The sequence below is a fragment of the Monodelphis domestica genome, chromosome 1 (assembly GCF_027887165.1).
Source record: "Monodelphis domestica isolate mMonDom1 chromosome 1, mMonDom1.pri, whole genome shotgun sequence".
NCBI lineage: Eukaryota > Metazoa > Chordata > Mammalia > Didelphimorphia > Didelphidae > Monodelphis > Monodelphis domestica.
Window position 1 is genome coordinate 173,962,692 of NC_077227.1, and position 22,311 is coordinate 173,985,002.

At 37.1% G+C, this 22,311-nt stretch overlaps 1 protein-coding gene across 1 annotated transcript; it reads right to left on the reverse strand.

Annotated features, from left to right (window-relative positions):
* Positions 1-20,279: 20,279 nt before the first annotated feature.
* On the reverse strand, positions 20,280-22,109 carry LOC103102087 (angiogenin). Its single transcript, XM_007479762.2, has 2 exons — positions 22,026-22,109; positions 20,280-21,058 (listed from the first exon to the last, which is right to left on the reverse strand). Exons 1-2 carry the CDS (start codon positions 22,030-22,032, stop codon positions 20,565-20,567), a joined length of 501 nt encoding a protein of 166 aa, XP_007479824.2. The 5' UTR covers positions 22,033-22,109; the 3' UTR covers positions 20,280-20,564.
* Between the last annotated feature and the right edge of the window lie 202 nt (positions 22,110-22,311).

The following is a 22,311-nucleotide window of genomic DNA, read 5'->3' on the forward strand; positions in this document are numbered from 1 at the left end:
TAGTATCATATGTTGATATTTCTCCCAGCAGCCTTAATTCCAGCTTCAGATTCATGCAGCTTGGCATTTAAAATTATGTACTCTAAATATAAGTTAAATAAAGTGACAATATACATCCTTATACTCCTTTCTCAAACTTCCCAAACTATTCCATTTCCAAAGTTCACTTCTAATTGTTGCTTTTTGTCCCTCATGGAAGACAAGTGAGATAATTTGGTACTCCCATCTCTTTGAGGTCTTGCCACATTTTGTTATGATTCTTATAGTCAAAGGCTTTAATGCAGTCAATGAAGTAGAAGTAGACGTTCTTCTAGCTTTTCTCCTTAATCTAGTGAATGCTGGCAAATTGGCCTCTAATTTCTCTGCCTCTTCAAGAACCAACTTACTCTTCTGGTAATTTTTGGCTCATATGTTGCTGAAGCTTAGTTTCCAGAATTTTAAACATAATCTTGCTGATGTGGGAAATGATTGTAATTTTGGAGTGATTTGAACATTCTTTAGCATTTCCCCTCTTTAAGATTGGGACACAAGCTTCTCTTTTCCAATCCAGTGGCTACTCTTGAGTTTTCTGTATTTGCTGGCATATTGAGTATAGTACTTTAACATCATCATTTAGGTTTTTAAATAGCTCAGCTGGAATTCCAACACCTTTACTAGCCTTATTGTTAGCAGTGCTTTGTAAGGTCCACTTGATTTCATTCTGTAGAATGTCTGTCTCTAGATCAAAAACCACACCATCATGATTATCAGAAATGACCAAATATTTCTTATATGCTAGGCTGCTTAAGAGAAGAGAGGCCAAATCAGAATTAGATGAGGACTTTGAAAAAAGGGGTTCACATGCTTTTATACTTGAGGATTAGGCAGTAAGAAAGGTTCTCTGTTGTTGATCTTGTCAATAAGCTAGTAGTGGTTTAAAAAAAATATTAAAGCATATTAATTGCTTAAGCAGCCTAGCAAATTGAATAAAATTTGCACTCAGAGAAGAATCTGGGTTTTGAGTCAGCATTGACAAATCATCTACCCTCCCAGAGCCTTAGTTTCTTTATCTGTAAAATGGGAATAATTCCTGTTTTACCAAATTCACAGAATTTTTGTGACATGTCAATGAGAGAATATATGTAAAACACTGTCAACTTCCAAATAATAATTAAGGTGAAGTCCATCTTTGTGGAATGGCTGAAACAAATTGTGGTCTATGTTGGTGATGAAACATTATTATTGTGCTATAAAAAAGGATGAACAGGATGGTTTCAGAAAAAGCTGGAAGGATCTACATGAATAGATGCAAAGTGAAATAAGCAGAACCAGGAGAATATTGTACAGAACAATATTGTTTCACCTGTAAAGAGCTACTCTCAGCAATACAGTGATCCAGATTGATTCTGGAGGACTTAAGACAAAGAATGCTCTCCACTTCCAGAGAATCAAAATGCAGATCAAAGCAGACTTTTTCCTACAGTTTTAAAACTTATGGTTTTATTTGGGTGTTTTGGTTTTATATGAGTATTCTTTTACAATAATGACCAAAATGGAATTATGTTTTGCATGATAATATATGTATAACCCAGTTCAGATAGCTTACAATCTTTGAGAAGGGGGACAAAAGAGAGAGAGGAAGGCAATTTGGATCTTATAATTTCAGGAAATGTTGAAAACTGTTATTACATGTAATTGAGAAAGTAAAATAACTTTTAATAAAGAAAAAATATTACTTAAAAAATCACTGCCAACTTCAAACTGCTATAGGAAATTTTCTCATGATAATTATCCTATTTGGACCTTTTTTTTGTTGTTGTTGGAGTCCAGATCATTATAGATCTGGGACCTACTATGAGTCTTTTACATTTTGTTATCTAAGAATCAGGGCACAGGTGAAGAAAAGAACTATTTTTTTTAAATTGAATTCAAAGGGTTAGGCTGTTGGCTCCTCTTCCTCCATACAGATCTAGGAGCATATAGGACAATAGGGATGATTCACTTCACTTCATCTTGTGTTTACATGATCCTGATCTCCTCTGCTTGATCTCTGTATTTTGGCAATTTTTCATTCCATAGAGCTTGGAGATGGTGAATATTTTGTATGGTGATATTACTTTAAATATTTTTTTAGTCTTTTCTGGACCCAGCTTTCCCAAAGCTTTTTCTGCCAAGGGAAATGCCAGTTAGGCTGCAAAAACGATCATTTCTACCCTTTAAATGATTCTGTTGTATCTGGATTTATTGTGGGATACATGGAGAGAAGGGTGGATTGGACAACTCTCCCATTCTCTCCTCATCCCATGGATTTGTGATTATCTTCTGAGCACCACACATATCCTCCTACCTCCCCAACAATATTAATGCTCCAGCCAAATTGGCCTCCTTTTAGTTCTTTGAACTGCTTATCTATTGTCTTCATGCCTTTACATAAGCTGCCCAGCAAGCCTGGAAAGGCATACCATTCCCACCTCCTTCAGAAAGTCTTTCCTGGAGGCCGCTAAGTGGTTCAGCTGATTGAGAGCCTAGCCCAGGGATGGAAAGTCCTGGATTCAAATGTGGCCTCAGACACTTCCTAGTTGTGTGACCCTGGGCAAGTTAATTCCCATTGCCTAGCCCTTTCCACTCTTCTGCCTTAGAAGAAGAAAAGCCTGATCCCCTTGGTCTTGTACTTTCTCCTTACTCAAACCATCCTGTATTTTTTATCTTTATAAATGTATCCAATATGATAAAGTAGAAAGAAAGCTGTATTGGTAATCAGCCACTTGATGGGTGACCAATTGAGTAAAAATTCCTCTATCTACTATATTTAGCTGGTCCTAGATAAAATCCATGCTTCACCTTCATGGTCCATCCAAGTATATGCTGAAGCCATCTAAACCCTTTGCCACCTCCTGTTATCCTCCTCTTACTCAGGACACAAGGCATCAAATAGAAAAGGCATCTCTTGCAACTTCTTAACCCCAAATTCCCTTCTCTAACCAACACTACTCCATCTATATCTGTTGCTTTCTCCATTAGAATGTCAGAGCAAGGACTCTCTGACGTGTTGCATTTGTATCACCAGGGCTTAGCACTGTACCCTGCACAGAGTTATACTTTCTCATTCATTCATTAGCTTATTCACCAGAGACCTGGACTCAAATTCTACTTTACTAGCTATATGACCATAAGAAGTCACTTACTGCTGAGTGTCAATTACTTAATCTGTAAGATAAGCACTCTGGAGTGCTCAGGGCGTGTTGGAGCACAAAAGACAACACGGCCACCCAATGCAGCTGAGGAAGTCTCCAGGTGTAATGATTTTTCGTGCCACTGGACCCAGGCTTCCAACGCCGAGAGAGTGGGACTGTCTCTGTGCATCCTTCACGCACAAGTGTCTTTGTGCACACTTATCTATCATAGATGAAAATGCACAAAGACAATTGTCATCCTCAGTTACCGAGAGACTACTACCAGATTTTATTTTTTAAACCTTTACCTCCCATCTTAAAATCACTACTGTGTAATGGCTCTAAGACAGGATAGTAAAGGCTAGGCAATGGGGGTTAAGTGACTTACCCAGGGTCACACAGCTAGGAAGTGTCTGAGGTCACATTTGAACTTAGGACCTTCCATCTCTAGACTTGGCTCTCAATCCATTGAGCTACCCAGGTGCCCCCTCTTCTGCATGCTTTAAAAAGGTTTCATTGACTCAAATTCCTTTTTGTTTTCTTTTTATGTAATGAGGGAAGGACACTTCCCAAGGGGCATGTGCCAAGGTGATTTTCCCTGCGACTCCAGGAGAGTAAAGAACACGAGAGAAAAGAATTCAGACCTCTTATTTACAGTCCAGACTCAACTGGAACTGACCCTGATACCTCTGTAAACCCCAAACGGAGAGAGAGTTCTTTTTCCACTGGGTTATTTGTTAATCTGTTACAATTGAGAGTTCCTCCAGCATCTGTGAGGCTGCTTCCAATCAACCTTAAATGAATAATCCTTTTTTTTTTTTCAGACAAATACATGCTTGGTTTTCCTTGAGTTTGTTTTATTTCTGTTTGTCCTAAATCCAGTTATCCTATAATTGGATAAGACAAGACCTCCATTTTGCATGTCCTATATTGTACAGAGAGACTTGAAGAAATGTATTTGATACTCAATTTGAGTTGACCTATACATTGGAAAGATAACCTGACAAGGAAATGTAGAGGTTTCCCCGTTTTCCAAATAGACCTATGGAAGAATTTTTACCCAACATTCTATGGATTCTCGCTTTGGGATAAAGGTTCCTTGAAAAAATCCTTTTGTTTCTGGGGAGAGGGAGAAGATTAGGTTCACAGCTTAACTCAGTTTTTATCAAATCTATTCCCAATTCCCAATTCCAAATCTTCCTTAGGCTTGAGTCCAAGATACTCTGGCTTCTCAAGGCTTTCTGGAGGAGATGACTGGTTAAAACATCCCACCTGGAATCCTGGCTTCAAATTCTCTGGCTCATTCTCCTTGTCTGGTGTGGATCACTTCTGGAACCTAAATCTGAGGAAAAATGAAGCAAAACAGAAATGGGCACCTATGCCCATTTCTTGAAGCCGGGATTAAAAGAGGGAGCAGAGGAAGTCCTTCCTTGTTCACCAATTCAGTTTATGATATCTGTGCTGTAGTTGAACTAGGATCATCACCCTCTAAATGGGCATAGTTTTAAAGATACAGGCAGTCAATCAAAGGAGGTTACACAAGCTCTTCCTCCCACCCCCACCCCAAAAGGACACAAAAATTCTCCTTATAAGGCAATATGTGTGGTCTACAAAGGCTACTCCAGATCCTGTCATATTAAGAGAGCTGGGCATATTCAGACAAGTCTGGGATGTATAAGCCTGGATGTAATTTTAGTTGCATATTTGTTTGAAAAGGATGCACTTAACAGAAAGGAGTATTGAATTTTGCACAAACCTCTTTCTGCCATCTATTGAGATCATTGAATGATTTTTGTTGGTTTTGTCATTTTAATTATCAATTATGCTAATATTTTTTCTAATATTTAACTTCCTGGTATAAATCCCATCCATAGTGTACGATCCTTGTGATATATTCCTTGTGATAATTTTCTTCTATTTAAAATTTTGCATTTAATATTTATTAAGGAAATTGTTATATAGTTTTCATTCTCTGTTTTTGCTCTTCCTGATTTAGGTATCAGCACCATATTTGTGTCCTTAAATGAATTTGGTAGAACTCCTCCTTTGCCTATTTTTCAAATGGTTTATATAGTACTGGAATTAATTCTTCTTTAAATTTTAGTAGAAATCACCTGTGAATCCATCTGGTCTTGGGGATTTTTTTAGAGTTCATTGATGGATTTTTCAATTTCTTTTTTTTTTAAGGTAGATTTATTTAAACAATCCATCTCCTCTTCTGTTAATTTGAGCAATTTATATTTTATGAATATTCATTCATTTTTATTAGATTGTCAGATTTATCAGCATATAACTGGCCAAAATAACACAAAATAATTACTTTAATTTCATCTTAATTGGTGATGGATTAGTCTTTCTTATTTTTGATATTGGTAATACAGTTTTCTTTTTCTTTTAAAAAAATCTAATTAATCATTGTTTGATCTGTTATGTTAACTTTTAAAAAATAAATACAGCTCCTAGTCTTAATTATTTTCAAGAGTTTTCTTAATTTTCAATCTCTTCTTTTGCTTTTTAGGATTTCCAATTTTTTTTTAAACCCTTACCTTCCATCTTGGAATCAATACTGTGTACTGGTTTCAAGGCAGAAGAGTGGTAAGGGCTAGGTAATGGGGGTCAAGTGACTTGCCCAGGGTCACAACTGGGAAGTGTCTAAATCCAGATTTGAACCTAGGACCTCTCATCTCCAGGCCTGGCTCTCAATCAGCTGAGCTACCCAGCTTCCCCCTAGGGGTTCCAGTTTGGAGTGTATTTGACTATCTAAATTTTTTTCCTTTTTTCTAGTTTTTTTTTAAATCACATTCCCAATTCATTAATCTACCATTTTTGTTTTTTATTGCAACTTTGGATGCATCCCATACATTTTGAGAGGTTGTCCCATTGTTGTCACTCTCCTTAATCAAATTATTGATTGTTTCCATGATTTGTTCTTGGACTCACTCATTATTTCAGATTAGGTTATTTAGTTTCCAATCAATTTTAGTCCATGCTTCCATAGACCTTTTGTTGAATGTAATTTTAGTTGTATTGTGATCTGAAAAGGATGGATTTAATATTTTTACTTTTCTATATTTAGTTATGAGGCCTTTATGCACTAACTCATGCCATGACCAATTTTTGTGAAGGTACCCACAGACAGCTGAGAAAAAGGTCGATTCCTTTCTATTCCTATTCAGTTTTCCCCAGAGGTCTATCATATCTGTCTTACCTAAAATCCTATTCATTTCCTTACCTTCTTTATTGTTTATTTTATAATCTTACAGATCTATCTAGTTCTGAGGAGGGAAAGTTGAAGCCCTTCACTAGTATTGTTTTACTATTTTCTCCTATAACTCATTTAACTTTTCCTTTAAGAACCTGGATGCTGTGCCATTTGTTGCATATATGTTTAGTATAGATATTACTTCCTTGTCTAAGGTACCTATTAGCAAAATGCCGTTTCCCTGCTTATCCATTTTAATTAGATTTATTTTTGCTTTTGTTTTGCTTGAGGTCATGATCACTATCCCTGCCCCCCCTTTTTTAACCTCAGCTGAATCTTAATAGATTCTACTCTAGCTCTTTATGTGAATGCTACATGTATCCCTATGTCAAATGTGCTTCTTGTAAGCAACATATTGTTGAATTTTGGTTTGTAATCCATTCTGTTATCTGCTTCCATTTTATAGTTAAATTCATGCAATTCACATTCACAGTTATGATTACTAACTCTACATTTCCCTCCATCTAATTTTTCCTTGTTAATCTCTCTCTCTCTCTCTCTCTCTCTCTCTCTCTCTCTCTCTCTCTCTCTCTCTCTCTCTCTCTCTCTCATCCCTTCTCAAAAATATGTTTTGCTTCTGACAGTGCCTCCTTTAATCTTCCCTGCCTTCTATCAGCCTTCCCTTCTCTTATCTCCTTTTCCTCCTACTTCCCTGTAGAGTGAGATAGATTTCTATATGGACCTGAATACTGTTTTCCCCCTCTTTGAGTCAATTACAATTCAAGCATTGTCCACTCTGCCTCTGTCTTCCTCTCCACTATAAAGTCTCTTTCTTTCACATCTCTTTTATTGGAGATAATTTACCCCATTCTTCCTCTCCTTTTCCCCACCTCCTAGAGCATCATTCTTTCTCATCCCTTCATTAAAAAAATCTCACCATAGTCAACTCACACTTTATACTCTTAACTACTGTAATCATGATAAAGTTCTTAGGAGCTACTCAGCTTCATCTTCCTGGAGATTTTTACCTTTTTGATGCTCCTCCTGAGTCTTGTATGTGAAAGTAAATTTTTTATTCAACTTCCATCTTTTCACCCAGAGTGCTTGAATATTCTCTACATTAAATAATCATCCTCCCCTCCCACCCCCACCCCTGAGAATTATGGTCAGTTTTGCTAGGAAAAGTAAATCTTGGCTGTAATTCTAACTCCTTTCCTTTCAGATTATCATATTTTATGCTCTCTAATCCTTTAAAGAAGCTCCTAAATCTTGTGTGACTCTTACTGTGGCTCCATAGTATTTGGATCATTTCTTTCTGATTGTTTACAATGTTTTCTCCTTGACTTAGGAGCTCTGGATTTGGCTATAGTATTTATTGGAGCTTTCATTTGGGGATCTCTTTTAGAAGGTGATCAGTGGATTGTTTCAATTTTTATTTTACCCTCTGGTTCTAAACAGAGCAGTTTTCCTTGATAATTTCCTAGAATATGATGTCTGGGCTCTGTTTTTAATCCTGGCTTTCAGGTAGTCCAGTAATTTTTTTTAAACCCTCACCTTTCATCTTAGAATCAATACTGTGTATTGGTTCCAAGGAAGAAAAGTGATAAGGGCTGGGCAATGGGGATCAAGTGACTTACCCAAGGTCAGACAGCTAGAATTGAATCCAGGACTTTCCATCTCTAGCCTGACTCAATCCATTGAGCCACCTAGCTTCCCCCAGTCCAAATAATTCTTAAATTATCTGTCCTCATTCTATTTTAATAGTCTATGCAAAGACATGAAGATGAGAAATAGAATATTGCCTAAAAGCAAGAGAAATTCAGACAGATAGGTCAGTCAGTTGGAACTGAGATTTTGAGAGAGAATAAGTGTGTATAGGAGAAAGTTAGACCAGAGCCATAGAGTAACAAGCTTTAATATTTTATCCTAGAGAAAAAAGGGAGATCCTCCTTGTTTTGGCATAAGAGGAAGACCAGGCATGGTCAGATCTGTGTTTTAGAAATATCATTTCAACATCTTAGTTGAGAAGTGATTGTGCCTTTTGCCCTGGGTCAGTACATACTCTATGTTTCTGATTTCTGCTACCAGAATTCCTTGGTCCTGCAATTAAGTTTTTTTTTCATTTAGTTGCTTTTGCTGCCTATCTACATACAGCCAGTAGAAAAAGCATACCCTCCAAACAGCAGAATGGAAGCAAACCAAAATCAGAAGTGATTCATCCAAGTCTCTTGTGGGGGATGTCAACTTTCCATCATGCACATTTTTATTTGTCTCCTCTAGAGGCAATGACGATCTTGGTGACCTGAGAAAGAATAGAAAGTGAAAGCAATGTCAAGTAACAATAGCCCCAGCTACAGGACAGGTAAAAAAAATATTAAAAATTAAATTTGGGGAAAACAATTCTAGAAATCAGGTACTGCTCTCAAGAGTAAAGGGCCTTCCAAAGTATAGTGTCATACTAGTCATCACTTCTAATCTTTTTTTCTTTTTCTTTCTTTATCACTCTATCTCCTAGGGAGGCAACAAGAAGGGAAAAGAAGGGGCATCTTGGTGGATGGGTGGATAAGGAATCCGAATACAGTAGGTCCTAGGTTCAAATCTCACCTTAGATTCTTCCTTGTTTTATGACCTGGGCAAGTCACTTACTCCCAAATGCCTAGCTCATACAGGTCTTCTGCCCTGGATCTGATACTTAGTATCAATTCTCAGATAGAGTGTAAGGGTTTAAAATTTTAAAAAGGGAAAAGAAAAGTTTTGAAGTTCTGAGGCCTTTCAAAACACTTGCTCACCACTATAAAATGGACAGAGTTGGGGGGAAAGAGGAACCCCAGGAGAAGAATGTGACAGACAGCAGGAATTGATCTGCTTCTAGATCCTTTACTCTAATAGTCATATTCTAACATTAGAGTTCCCATAAAAATGAGCTAAATGAAGAATCAGTCACCAAGTATTTAAAAAGCTTTTATACAGTACTGGGCATTGGAGATACAAAACCCAAAAGATGCAAAACTTCCTACCCTCTAGGAGTTTGCATTCTACCAGAATAAAGTAAAAAATGAGAAATTCAGACTAGAATTTCTAAGCTAAGAAAGGAAAAAAAATTAGAAAAGCAAGGGGGAAATTATCATACATAAGTAGGACCAACATGCAGGAGTTTGGAGAAAGGGGTGTCTAGTCAACCATACTAAAAGGGTATCCATTCACACAGACTACCTTGATTTTATTTTTAAACTTTGTCCTATATCTACACCTATGGGACTGGGCATATGAACTGGTAAAGCTATATGTCTTCTGAAATAAGAATGGGCTTTTGCAACAGTTCATCATATTAGAACTGCTGCAAAACCTTTGTGAGTTTTTAAAAATTTATTGATGCAGATATTTATGATTTTGCTGACCTCATGAATGAAGGTACTCAACTGCTTGTAGCATTTACCCAAAATTAATCTCTTTTGTTGCATCATGACATTACCATACTGATGTTTATTTCCTGGGACTTCAAACTTGGGATAGTCCACATGGTGCTTCCAGAAATCCTGGGCCTAGAAGAAATTAGTCAGGTCCAGAAAGAGGAGAGAGAAGATTTGGGATTTGGGTGTGATTGGAAGGTAAAAGGCAGTTGCTCAAGGAAGGAGACAATTCTTTTCCTTTCCCTTTTTATCTCTTTATTATTAATGATCACTACCAATTAAGCCTATGTCCCATCCAAGAAGAACTATCATAAGACTAAACCTTGGATAAAGAAAAGGTAGGGAGGTCAAAGTTATGCCCAGATTGAAACCTTCAGGGAAACACCTTGAAAGACACTTTAAAATTCTTCTTTTTATAAATCAATATTTTTAGCTCCTACAAATTCCACTCTTAATGACATAAAGCTATACATTTGTGAAAAGTCAAGTCACATGTGATAATGGACAGTAACAAACTGGGGGAGATGGGAGGAATGAGAAACTTTCAAATTTTGCCTGGAGGGTAAAGATATTTTCTCCTAACTCTTCTTAGGAACTCTGATTTTAGGAAGAGAAAGGTCTCCCTCTAGTCTCACATATATGTAAAAACTACCAATTTCTAACATCTTCATTACAAGACATTCACATGTATATAATGTTTTCTTGGTTCTTCTCATTTTTGTCTTTACATTTTTTAAAATTAACCTGCTTGTTTCTTATGGAGCAGTAGTATTCCATTATAATCATATCCCACAACTTGTTTGGCCATCTCGCATTTAATGGGCATCCGTTCAGTTTCCAGATCTTTGCCATCACAAAGAGAGCTGCTATAAATATTTTAGAAATATAGGTTCTTTTCTTTTTCCCCATTCACCCTAGGAAATAATAGTAATTTGTTTCTATAGTGCTATAATACTACTAGTGGTTCAAAAGGAATATAGTTTTATAACTTTACTATAACTTTCATAGCTTCCAGATCATTGGATCAGTTCCAACAACTGTGTATTCATGTTCTCTTCAACATTTATCATTTTGCTCTTTTATCATTTTAGCTAATCTGATAGGTGTGAGATGACAACTCAAGATGAGTTGCTTTGATTAAATTTCTCTAATTGTTAATGATCTAGAGAGTTTTTCATAAAGTTATATATACAACTTTGATATCTTCTTGAAAAAAAAGCACCTAATGCTTACCACAGGACCTGGCACATAATGGGCACTTAGTATATATTTATTGACTGGCTGATTAAGATAATTGAGAGAGTAAGGTTGATGGAGGAAGCAATCTGTTAGAGAATATGAAGTAGAATAGGATCACTTGTATAGTCACAAGGAGAGAGGTCAATTTATTTTTTTAATTTTAATTTTTTAATTGAAAATTTTTATTTAATTATTTAATTTAGAATATTTTTCCATGGTTACAAGATTCATGTTCTTTCCCTCTCTTCCCATCCCTCCCATAGCTGACGTGCAATTCCACTGGCTTTTACATGCCAGTGATCAAGACCTATTTCCATGTTGTTGATGTTTGCACTAGGGTGATCGTTTAGAGTCTACATCCCCAATCATATCCCCATCAACCCATGTGATCAAGCAGTTGTTTTTCTTCTGTGCTTCTATTTCCACGGTTGAGAAAGATCAATTTATCATGTAAAAAAGGAGATAATGGCAGAAGGCATTTGGGAGATGAGAATTGATCAGGAGGAGAGAAGATTTTAGGAAATGTCCTAAATGTTTTCTAAATATAAGGAAAGATTTTCAGCTGTGGGGGGGAGGGCAGACAGTTTGAGAAAGGATGAAATTTTTTGGAAAAGACATTGTGGTGAGTGGGAGAATGAGTCAATTAAAAACATATGGTCCTACTGCAGTGAAGGCTCAGTTGAGATTATGCACCACAAATGTATAGTAGACTAGTCAGCAGAGTTTTGAGTTTCTATAGCTTCTTTCTGTAGCATTTAATAGTAAGAACAAAGACAATAGGTGGAAGGAATATAGAGATACGAATCTTAGACTAAATAAGACCTGGGAGATCTGGTGCCTAAAAAATCTACTTGTCCTGGGAGTAGGGGGAGTTGGAACGCTGGGGACAAATGGAACTGAAGAAGTGAGAGAACATGGATACAAGAAGGCTATTTCAGGCAAATACAGGAAAAAGTCAGTAAGAGAGGGTATAGATTTGTGGAGGTTGGAGGAGTAAATTCCCTATCATGAAGCACCATCTTCTCTAACACCTGCAAAAATAAGCATTGCTCTGAGAGTGAGGCACAATGCAAAGGGGAAATTCATGGGGTAGCTCTTATAAGACAATGGCAGAAAACACTTAAAAGAATGATACCATAGAGGATTGTGTGGAAAATACTGAGAAGAATGAGAGAGAAGGTGATGATAGGCTTCATGAGTCAGAGAATGAGGGTCTAGAATAAACACACACAAAAAAGACAACAAAGAGAGTGAAAGAAATCTTTTTGAAAGGGTACAAAAATTGAATAAAAAATTAATGAACAGAACAAGCTGAAGAAGAGGAAGCGAAGAGAAAATCTACCCAAATGGGGAAAAAAGAGAGGAAAGAAATATATAACCAGATAAAAACAGGAAAGAGGACTTAAAAAAGCAAACCCTAAAGAAAAAGGAGTAGCAAATTACAAGAGAGGGAAAGAAACAATTGAAACAGGGTCACCTTAAACAAATTAAAGAAACTGAAGGAACATAATATTATATTTTTTAAAATGGGGAGGAGGGGAAATAATAACCTGAAAAATTATAGTGATGGAGAAAAATATAAATCTAACTCATGACTTTAAATTAGAATGGATTAAACAATATAACAAAATGCCTGGATAAGAAAATAAAACCCTACAAGCTGTTGCTTACAAGAAACACATTTAAAGACAAAGACATAAAAATAAAATTGAGGCTTTGAGAAAAAATTTTCTATTCATCAAGTGAATACAAAATAAGTTTTGCCAACATGCTATTAGACAAAACAAAAACAAACATTCAAAAATTTTTAAAAAGATCAACAAGGAAATATAGTATGATGAAAGGTACTTTAGATAATAAAACCAGTATCATTAATAAACTTATATACTCCAAAAGCCTTAACATTCTAATTCATAAAAGTAACAGCATTTGAGCTTCAAGAAGATATATACTAGAACCCAATAGCAACAGGAGACAGAAGGGAGACTGATAGAGGAGAAGTCTCTATATGGATTGACTAAGTCTAACAGAAAGATCAATAAAATAAAAATATAGAACTGAATATATTTCCGTAGAAACTAAAATTAAAAGACATGTAGAATTTTCTAAATAGGACAACAAAAGAATGAATATAAATATTTCTCTACACTATATGTAACTTTAACAAAAAATGACTATGTTTGGTGGAGTAGGGGTCAGCTAGGTGGCTCAGTGGATTGAGAGTTAGTCTATAGCCAAGAAATCCTTGGTTCAAATCTGACCTAAGACACTTCCTACCTGTGAGACCCCAGGCAAGTCACTTAACCCCACATTGCATAGTCTTTATCACTCTTTTGCCATGGAACTGATAAACAATATTGATTTTAAGATGGAAGGAAAGGGTTGTTGTTTGTTTTGTTTTTTTTTTTAAGAAAAAATGACCATGCGCTTGAGCACAGAGATAGTACAAACAAATGTAAAAAGGCAGGAAGTCAATACATCCTTCACAAACCATAATGCAGTAAGAATAGACATTGGCTTAGGGACCACAAATGAAAGATGAATGAAAATGAAAGCACAATTTCTTTTCTTTTCATGTTCAGAACATGTGAAATCAATCTATGGGTCCTAGGTGAAGACCCTTTCCTCGACAGAGTCCTGTCATGATCCTACAGAATTCATCATCCTCATTCCCCTTCCTAAGAGGAAATGCCCTGGAAAAGTGAGGTTGGGAAGGACAGACACTCTAGAGACCCTAGGATTAGCCACTTGGGTCTAAAGGCTGAAATCACAATCTACAATCCATCAAAACCATAGTTATTTCCCAGATCATTACCCCTGCAGTGACTATACTCTCTTCCCTCCCACACCTCAACACCTTACTGAAACAATTCAGTTATACATTGTCCTCTAATTTTGATTCCCTGGCACTTTTACCCTATGGACTAGCTTCTGTTGAAAAGCCACAGCTCCAGATTATTCCCACCATAAACTACCTTTGCTCCTACTCTCAGCAGAAAACTTGAGAAACTCAAGAAATTCTGCTAACTGGATCCACTAAGAATTATGTCATAGAATCATAACTGGTATTTCCCTGCAGCAGGACCATTATATTTTTTACTTTCCTAATTGTTTCACTTTCATTCACCATAGACCCTTTCCTCCAATTTTTTATCTTTCCCCAGACCTTTTCCTCTCCCCATCTTTCAGCTGAGAACCATGCCTCATATTTCATTGAAAAATTGAGAAATGATGGTGTTTCCTCTTCTCCCTTTCTTCTCAACTTACATGTCCTAGATGCCTTCAGAAGCTCTCTCCACATTCAATCTAGTCTCACATGATGATTGAGCCTTCTCTTTGTGAAAGCAATACTGTCAAAATACACAAATGATTCCATTCTATCACATCTTCTCCAGAAGATTACTCCCTTTATGGGGACAGCTGGGTGGCCCAGTGGATTGAGAGCCAGGCCTAGAGATGGGAGGTCCTTGGTTCAAATCTGGCCTCGGAAACTTCCTAGCTGTGTGAACCTGGACAAGTCACTTAACCCCCCCATTGCCTAGCCCTTACCACTATTGATTCTAAGATGGAAGATAAGGGTTAAAAATTTAAATTAAAAAAAGATTGCTCTCTTGTCCTCCTATCTTGATGAGCTTAATCAGTCAATCAATAAACATTTATTAGGTATCAACTATGTGCCAAATACTGTGTTGAGCACTGAGGATTGAGTAATGTAGTGGGGCCCTCAAGTAATAAAATGGTCTGATGATTGGCTTTCCCGACACAAATCTCCCCAAATTCATTTGATCCTCCCCTCTCAGCTCTCAAAATGATCTAAATAAAGTTTAGGTTTGATAATCACCATGATATTCAATATATTCCAGTTGCTTCTTATCAGACATAAAATCCCATGATTGATATTCAAAGCCCTTTGTAAATTCCATCCTAAATTTATGAACATAAATTTATAAATATATAAATATTAAAAATGTACAATGTATAATGAATTATTATAAATATTATTTAGAAATAAATTTCCTGGTTTCTAATACCTTATGTATTCTCACACTAGGTAATCTGTGATCTAATGATACTGGTCTTTTTTCTAAAGACATTTCTGAGGTAAGAAATGGGAAGTGATATCTGATAGCCAGGGCTTGGATGTGCCTTCCTTGATTTCAGATTGTTTCCATTCAGTTGTGAGGTTACCATGCCAGTAGGTCATTATTAGATGTGGGCAACTAGGCAAGAAGAACAGCTGAAAGAAAACATTTATCTCAAGACCAAATTTATTTGGCATTTTGCTTTACTTAGCCTCTTGGTCTAAGGTTAAAGCAAGGTTTGGAAATTTATAGGAAATTGACACTGAGCAAGTTGACATAAATGAGAGCTTTATTATTTACATTATTAATAATAATAATTATTATTATTATGAGGGGTAGCAAACAGGTAAAAACAGTAATATTGATATATATGATATGTCAATATAAATAGAGGTTCATTCCCACAAATGAAAGAAACTCATTCTCAAAGCTATCGTACATGAGTTCAGATTATATACCCTACAAATGGATTTGGTTGAGAACAAATAATTGATGCCAGATATAGGTGGGGTCATTCCTAGTTAGACTCAGATGTGGAGAAAAAGATCTCAGTGTCACTTATATCGAGCATCCACGAGGTTTGGAAAAGGGGAGTTTCTTTATTGGGATCAGAAAGTGGAAGACTACCTCAGAGACTACTGTAGATTATCAAGAGTTTTATTCAATCAGAAGCTTTGAGCATGAACTGCCTGATATAGGATGATGATAGGTCAGGACAGTGGAAATGAACAACCCTATATGTCTGCCTATATGCTTTATAAAAGGCATTAGAACCACTCAGGGCATGTTGGAGCACAAAGGACAACACGGCCATCCAATGCAGCTGAGGAAGTCTCCAGGTGTAACGAATTTTCGTGCCACTGGACCCAGGCTTCCAACGCCGAGAGAGTGGGACTGTCTCTGTGCATCGACTTTTCCACTTAAATCTTCATGCACAAGTGTCTTTGTGCACAAAAACGCACAAAGACAATCATCATCCTCGGTTACCGAGAGACTACTACCACCACACAGAACCACTTAGCAGAATAATTCCCACATTGGAGTCCTGTCATTATGACGCCAAAACTACATGAAGTTTACAATGATCACATATATGTAAAGAGTTTGGTGGACTCTCAAAGGAAGATTGGGTCTTCCCTCAACATTGTTTTTTGAGAGGAAATATTTGCTAATGCATATGTCATTATCATCATGGGCTTCTTTGGAAAAGAAAATCTTTTGTTTTTTTCTTTGTATCTTAAGCACCTAACCCAGTGATTGAAACATAATAGGTACTTCCTAAATGCTTTGATATTGAATTATCATTATTATTTTTTAAACTCCCTACTTTCTGTCTCAGTAATAAGTCTAAGACAAAAGGGAGAGCACCCCCTGCCCATGTCATTGGTCCTTTTCAAAATTGTATTAAGTGCTTATGATGTCCTAGGTACTATGTAATTGGAGATACAAAAAAGGTGAGAATGGTGTGCCTGTCATCAAGGAACTCACCCTTAAATAGTGAAGATGATAACAAAATTATTGTTTCAGTATTACATCTCATTTCATTCTTCATGACCCCCTCCAAGGTTTTCTTGGCAAAGATATTGGAGTGGTTTGCCATTTTCTCCTCCATTTTAGAGATGAGGAAACTGAGGCAAACTTGGTTGAAGGACTTGTTCAGGGTCACACAACTGGTAAGTGTCTGAGGCCAGATTTGACCTCAGGAAGAGGAATATTCCTGATTCCAGGTCCAGCACGCTCTTCATTGCACTGCTAGCTGCTTGATAACAAAATAACGATGTGAATATATGAGATAGCTATGTTTATGTGTGTATACACACACAGACACACACACAAACATAGTGTAAATAGAAGATAATCTCAAAGAGAGTCCTGAGGGCAGGATGTAGTCGTGGCAATGCTCAGAAAAGGCTGGTAAAAGAATTTGAGTTGAGTCTTGAAGGAAATCAGGGATGCTAGGAACAAGGGTGAAGCAGGAGGGCATTTCAGGAATGGGGGATAGACAGTGGAAAGACAAGGAGTTAAGAAATGGAAAGATGTATGCAATAATTATCAATTAAGCCCTTTGTACAGATATCATGTATGTGGAAAAGAGAAAAATGTGAGAAGCCTAGACATGCTGAAAGGAGTCAGGCTGTTAAAAGCCTTTGATACTAGAACAAGAATTTTATATTTATTTGTGGAAACAATAAGGGCCCACTGGAGTTTACTGAGTTAGGTCGTGGGTCTCAAGGTTAGACCTGTGCTTTAGGAAAACCCCTTTGTCATTTGAGGAAAAGACAGATTAGAGGGGGAAAAGATTTGAAACTGAGGCCAATGAGGATGCTATTGTAATAGATTGGGTGAGAAGTGTGGCTATGTGAGAAGAGAGAAGGGACCATACAAGAGATATGAAGGTATGTAGGGTAAGGGTGAGTAAAGAGTGGAGGCTGAAAGCAATTCATTCATTCATCTCTTTTTTACCTACACTAATGCCTTTGCTTGACTGAGTAAAGGGGTCTCATTTATAATTACATGAAGTGAGAATGGATGATGGACTCAATCAACATATCACCCTTACTTAATGTAAATGACAAGAGGAGAAAAGGAAAATGAAAAGAAGTTTCTCCTCTAAGAGGGAAATTCTAGCCCCAAATGAATCCATTAAGGATCTGGAAATTTCCTCATATATATTAAGGAAATGGGATTAACTAGAAGTTATTCTTCCACACTAAAGTGAGAAGCCAAAGTTGAGTAAAAATTCTTCTATGTGTTCAATCAGCACATAGATTGACTTTTACATTACCCCATCAAATATGATTCCAGTATAGAGGTCAACTGAAACTGAGTACTAGGTAACTTTGCTTTAGTTCTCCCTAAAAATATAGGGCACACATCCAATTAAAGGATAAATGGAGTTTTAAGACTATTAAAAAGTCAAGATAAGCTCAAAAATATGTTAGTGTTCCCAAAAAAGGTATTATTCATTTGTGGTTGATTAGATTAGGTTTTGTAGGATCTTTCAGATATAACATAGATGAACTCTTGTCCAGGACCTGAGGACCATCCCTAAATCCTGGTTTCATAGAGGTACCAGGATCTATCTAAAGGGACTTTCAAATAAGGTATCTGAATTCTTTTTCCTTTGTCTCATTTTCTTTATACTTCCATTCTATCTCATCAGCAAAAACTCAGTTCTACCCCCACTCAGTGGAAAGTGCTTTCTCCCTTTACAAAAGCAGAAAAGAAAGGAATTAGCAAACAAAACATTTTTTTTTAATTCTCAAAGGATTTCAGGAAAACTCAAAAAGACAAGGAGTATGCTTCTATTAGGATAACATTAAATTCATTATGCTTTTAGACAAAATTATAAAACAGAAACTTACAGTTTCATATACAACTGTCTTGTTCTGAATCTTTTCATGCTGAGAAATTTAAGTTCATAAGAATAATTTGTTTTTTTTTAATTTGTAATTAAAATCACTCTTAACTTGGAAACAGTTTCAGTTTAGTAATAAAGGATTGAGAAGCGAGAGAAGTGTGGGAAAAAAATGGGGAAACCATGTAATTGGTCCTTCAGTAGTGGTATCTTTCATTCCCAGGCTCTATTATTGAAATTTTAAAAAGGTTGCTGTAGGCAGTGGTCTTGGGAGATAGGCAATATGAGGGAGGATCCTGCACATAGACTTCAGGACAAAGGGTCATTCTCTTAGGCACATGGATAGATCCTGATCACATTCAGAAGGAAATCAGTCTGTAGCTATGCCCATTCATTTCCAGTCAACTTTTTCTAGACATATACAAATTACTTTGAAGCTTTAAGAAGCCTCAAGGAGGACACTCAGAGAGAAGGGAGACTAAAGTTTGTTTTTTCCATCTCTGTGACCAAATGGATCCTAAATTTGCAGAAGGCAGTAGGTGCATAAAGTTCCTGTCTCCCTTACATGCTCAAATCCTGAAAAACATTTCTCATCGTTTGTCAGATTCATTTTCCTGATGTCTACTTCAGTGCTTGAGCCAGTCAATAATTAAATCAATAAGGCATTAAATAGGTTTCAGGAACTGTGATAGACTCTGGAGACATAAAGACAAAGGTAAAAGAGACTGTTCTAAAGAAACTTGCCTCCTTGTGGGAGTGAGGAGACTTTTGGACATCATTAAATATAAAAAATAAGAAGGAAGAAGACTCAACATTTCATGAAGTATCTGACAATTCACACCAATTACAAATGCCAAGTAAACTTGAAGGATAAACAGTTCCACCAGAAAGGAATCAAAGAAGTCCCCACCACTGGAGTTGTAAAAGACATGACAAATTCTAAGAGAAGAGAGGAATAGATTTTGAAGACATGGAAGTGTCAGTGCAAGGCCACAGATATAGGAGACAAAATAATGTCCAAAAACATCAGCAACTAGGTCAATTGTTGTAGGTTTACATTTATTAGGACAGATGAGTGGTACAGTGGATGGAGTATTGGGTCTGGAATAAGGAAGATTTATCTTCCCGATTTCAAATCCACCATCAGATACTTACTAGCTATGTGAACCTGGGCAAGTCACTTACCCCTGCCTGCCTCAGTTTCCTCATCTGTAAAATGAACTAGAGAAGGAAACAGCAAGCCACTGCTATATCTTTGTCAAGAAAACACCAAATGGGATAGTTATGACTGAAAAATGACTGAACAACAAGTTTATGAGAAGAGGTGCAACATGCAGGAGAATAGTTATACCGAAGGGCTTTGAATATCAAACAGGGGCTCATGTTTTATCTTAGAGACAAAAAAGGTACTCCTGTTGGCTTTGTAGCCGGTGTTAGACCTTGCATGGATGAACCTATACTTTAGGAATATCCCCTCAGCACCTAGAAGAAAGCTTTGTTGTCTTTTTAATTTTTACGCCTCTTATTCTAGGTCAGTACTGCTATCTCTGTCTCTGCTTTCTTCCTCTTGGACAACCTGGTCTAGAGATTTAATTTTTCATTCAGTTGCTCTTCCTATCTAACTATTTGCTCTCAAGAGAAGAAGTGCACCTTCCTGACATTGTCTCCCAACCACAGATTGGATACTATCCCAAGTCAAAGAAGGCTCATCCAAGCTTTGGCTGTGAGATGCCACTTCCCAGTACTTACCTCAGGGTCATATTTGTCTGTCTGTTATAGGGCTCAGAGAAGGAAGAGGAAGGGAAAGGAAACCAAGAAACAGTCATAGCCAGTCAGGACAACTAAAAATTTATTAAAAATAAAACTTGAGGCAAAAGTAAATGCAACAGACTCAAGTACATAACTTCTCTGTAAATACCCTTGCAGATTAGATTGCTATACCAACAACTATTCCCAACATGGAGATATAAAAGCATAAATGGAGGACTCCCTGCCCTTAAGGAGCTTGCCTTCTATCTGAAAACAGAGAAAAGTGAGAAATTCAGGTGGGGTGAGTAGAAGCTGAGGAACAATGAGGGGTCCCACAAGACTCAGTAAAAAGCGAAATCTGGAGAAAAGTTGTCAGCGACGGGGGCCCCCAAATAGGAGATTAATTAGAATCTTTGTGGGAGAATAATTAATGTAGGTAATTAAGTGGTCTGGGTGTCCATTTAAACAAGCTAATCTAATTTTTGACATTCTGATTACTTCCTTATAAGTACAAACAAAATTAGGGCTACAGGTCTTGATACAACATTCTGTCAGGTGAAGGGGATTTTGGCTTTCATAAGAGTTTGGTGCAAAGGAAGCATAGTGGGGGTTGGTAGAGTTAGCACAGATATTGAGGATGGTACTGTTTGACTCATGGATGAAGGTATGGAAAGGCCTTAAGTAAGTATTGTTAATGAGCCCCCTTTGCCTCATAATATTATTGCAGTACTCGGGTGGTTTTCCCGAGGCTTTGGTCTTGGGATAGTCCACATGGAGAGTCCAGAAGTCTTTGGCCTGGTAGAAGTGAGTCAGGTTCAGAATGATGAGCAAGAAAACGGTCCACTTCACCGCAGAAGACATTGGGCCTTGAGGAGAGAAGGAACAGAAGTTAACAGTCTAGGACTTTGCCTAGGACACTGATTCTTCATCCTTTCAAAGCTCAAATCCTCTCCACTATTGTTCCATTTGCCTTCACAACATCCTTATCATAGCTAAATTGGATTATATCCCTATCTCACTTATTTTTCCTGTCTTTTTTCCAGATCTTCACCCCCTGTCCCATCCCAAAATCCTACCTTACAAGTCTTTCAGTTGTGTTAAATCTGATTCTGACTTGAGATTTGGGGGTGATTGGAGGGTGGAAGTGAAATTATTTATTCTTTCCTTCCCATCAATTCCTTTCTCCCTCTTTATTTTCTTTTCCTGAAGAGATCAAGACAGTATTGACCCTAACTCTATGTCCAAGAACACTATCATGAAACCAAAGTTGAAATGAGGAGTGGACAGGTGAAGTTGCTATACAGGTTGCAACATTCAGGGAAGCATATCAAAGGAAGATTTTTAATGCTATTCTTTATAAATCTTCATATTTATTGCGCACAACTTATTGCCTACTCTTTCTGACAAGAAACTATTAATTTTGTGAAAAATCAAGTAACATGTGACATTAGCCAGTTCCAACCTGGAATGGATGGGGAAAATGAATAAATTTCCATTTTTGCTTGGTTGTCTCAAAATCTCTTAACCCAGCTCGGCTTATAATAACTGACTTTAAGAAGGGAGAGATCTCCACTCATTCTAATGAGCATATGAAAACACTGATTCCTAACAGGGAATAGTGGGTTGAGGAAATATCCCTAACCTCCCACCTTTAGTAGACTCCTTTTCTCTTCCTCTTTTTTCCCCTTCAATATAATGATTACACATATCCTCTTTCCCTCTCTAGTTTCCCTACCCCTCACCACTTAATCAAAAAGAGATCCCTGTCACTGCCTCATCTCCTGGGGATAATCTCAAATGCCCAATTCCAATTTGGAGGTTTTGTCCTCTCACCTTCCATCTCTGTTCTGCCTTCTGAGGATTTAGAATTCAACTGGCTCCAGATGGGAAGAAGTTTTGGTCTCTGTTCTCCTCTGAGTGTGCTTCCCTTATATACTCTCACTGAGTGGGAGGGGCTGAAAGTACATAACCACTCCCCTTCATCCAGCTTCCATCACCTTAACTCTAACACCTACACTAAGGAAAACAACAGGTCAAAAATCAGATTTTTTGGGGGGGAAACTAAATTCTTCCCATTCCTTGACCAATATAGGGTGACATAGCTACAGAAACAAGAAAC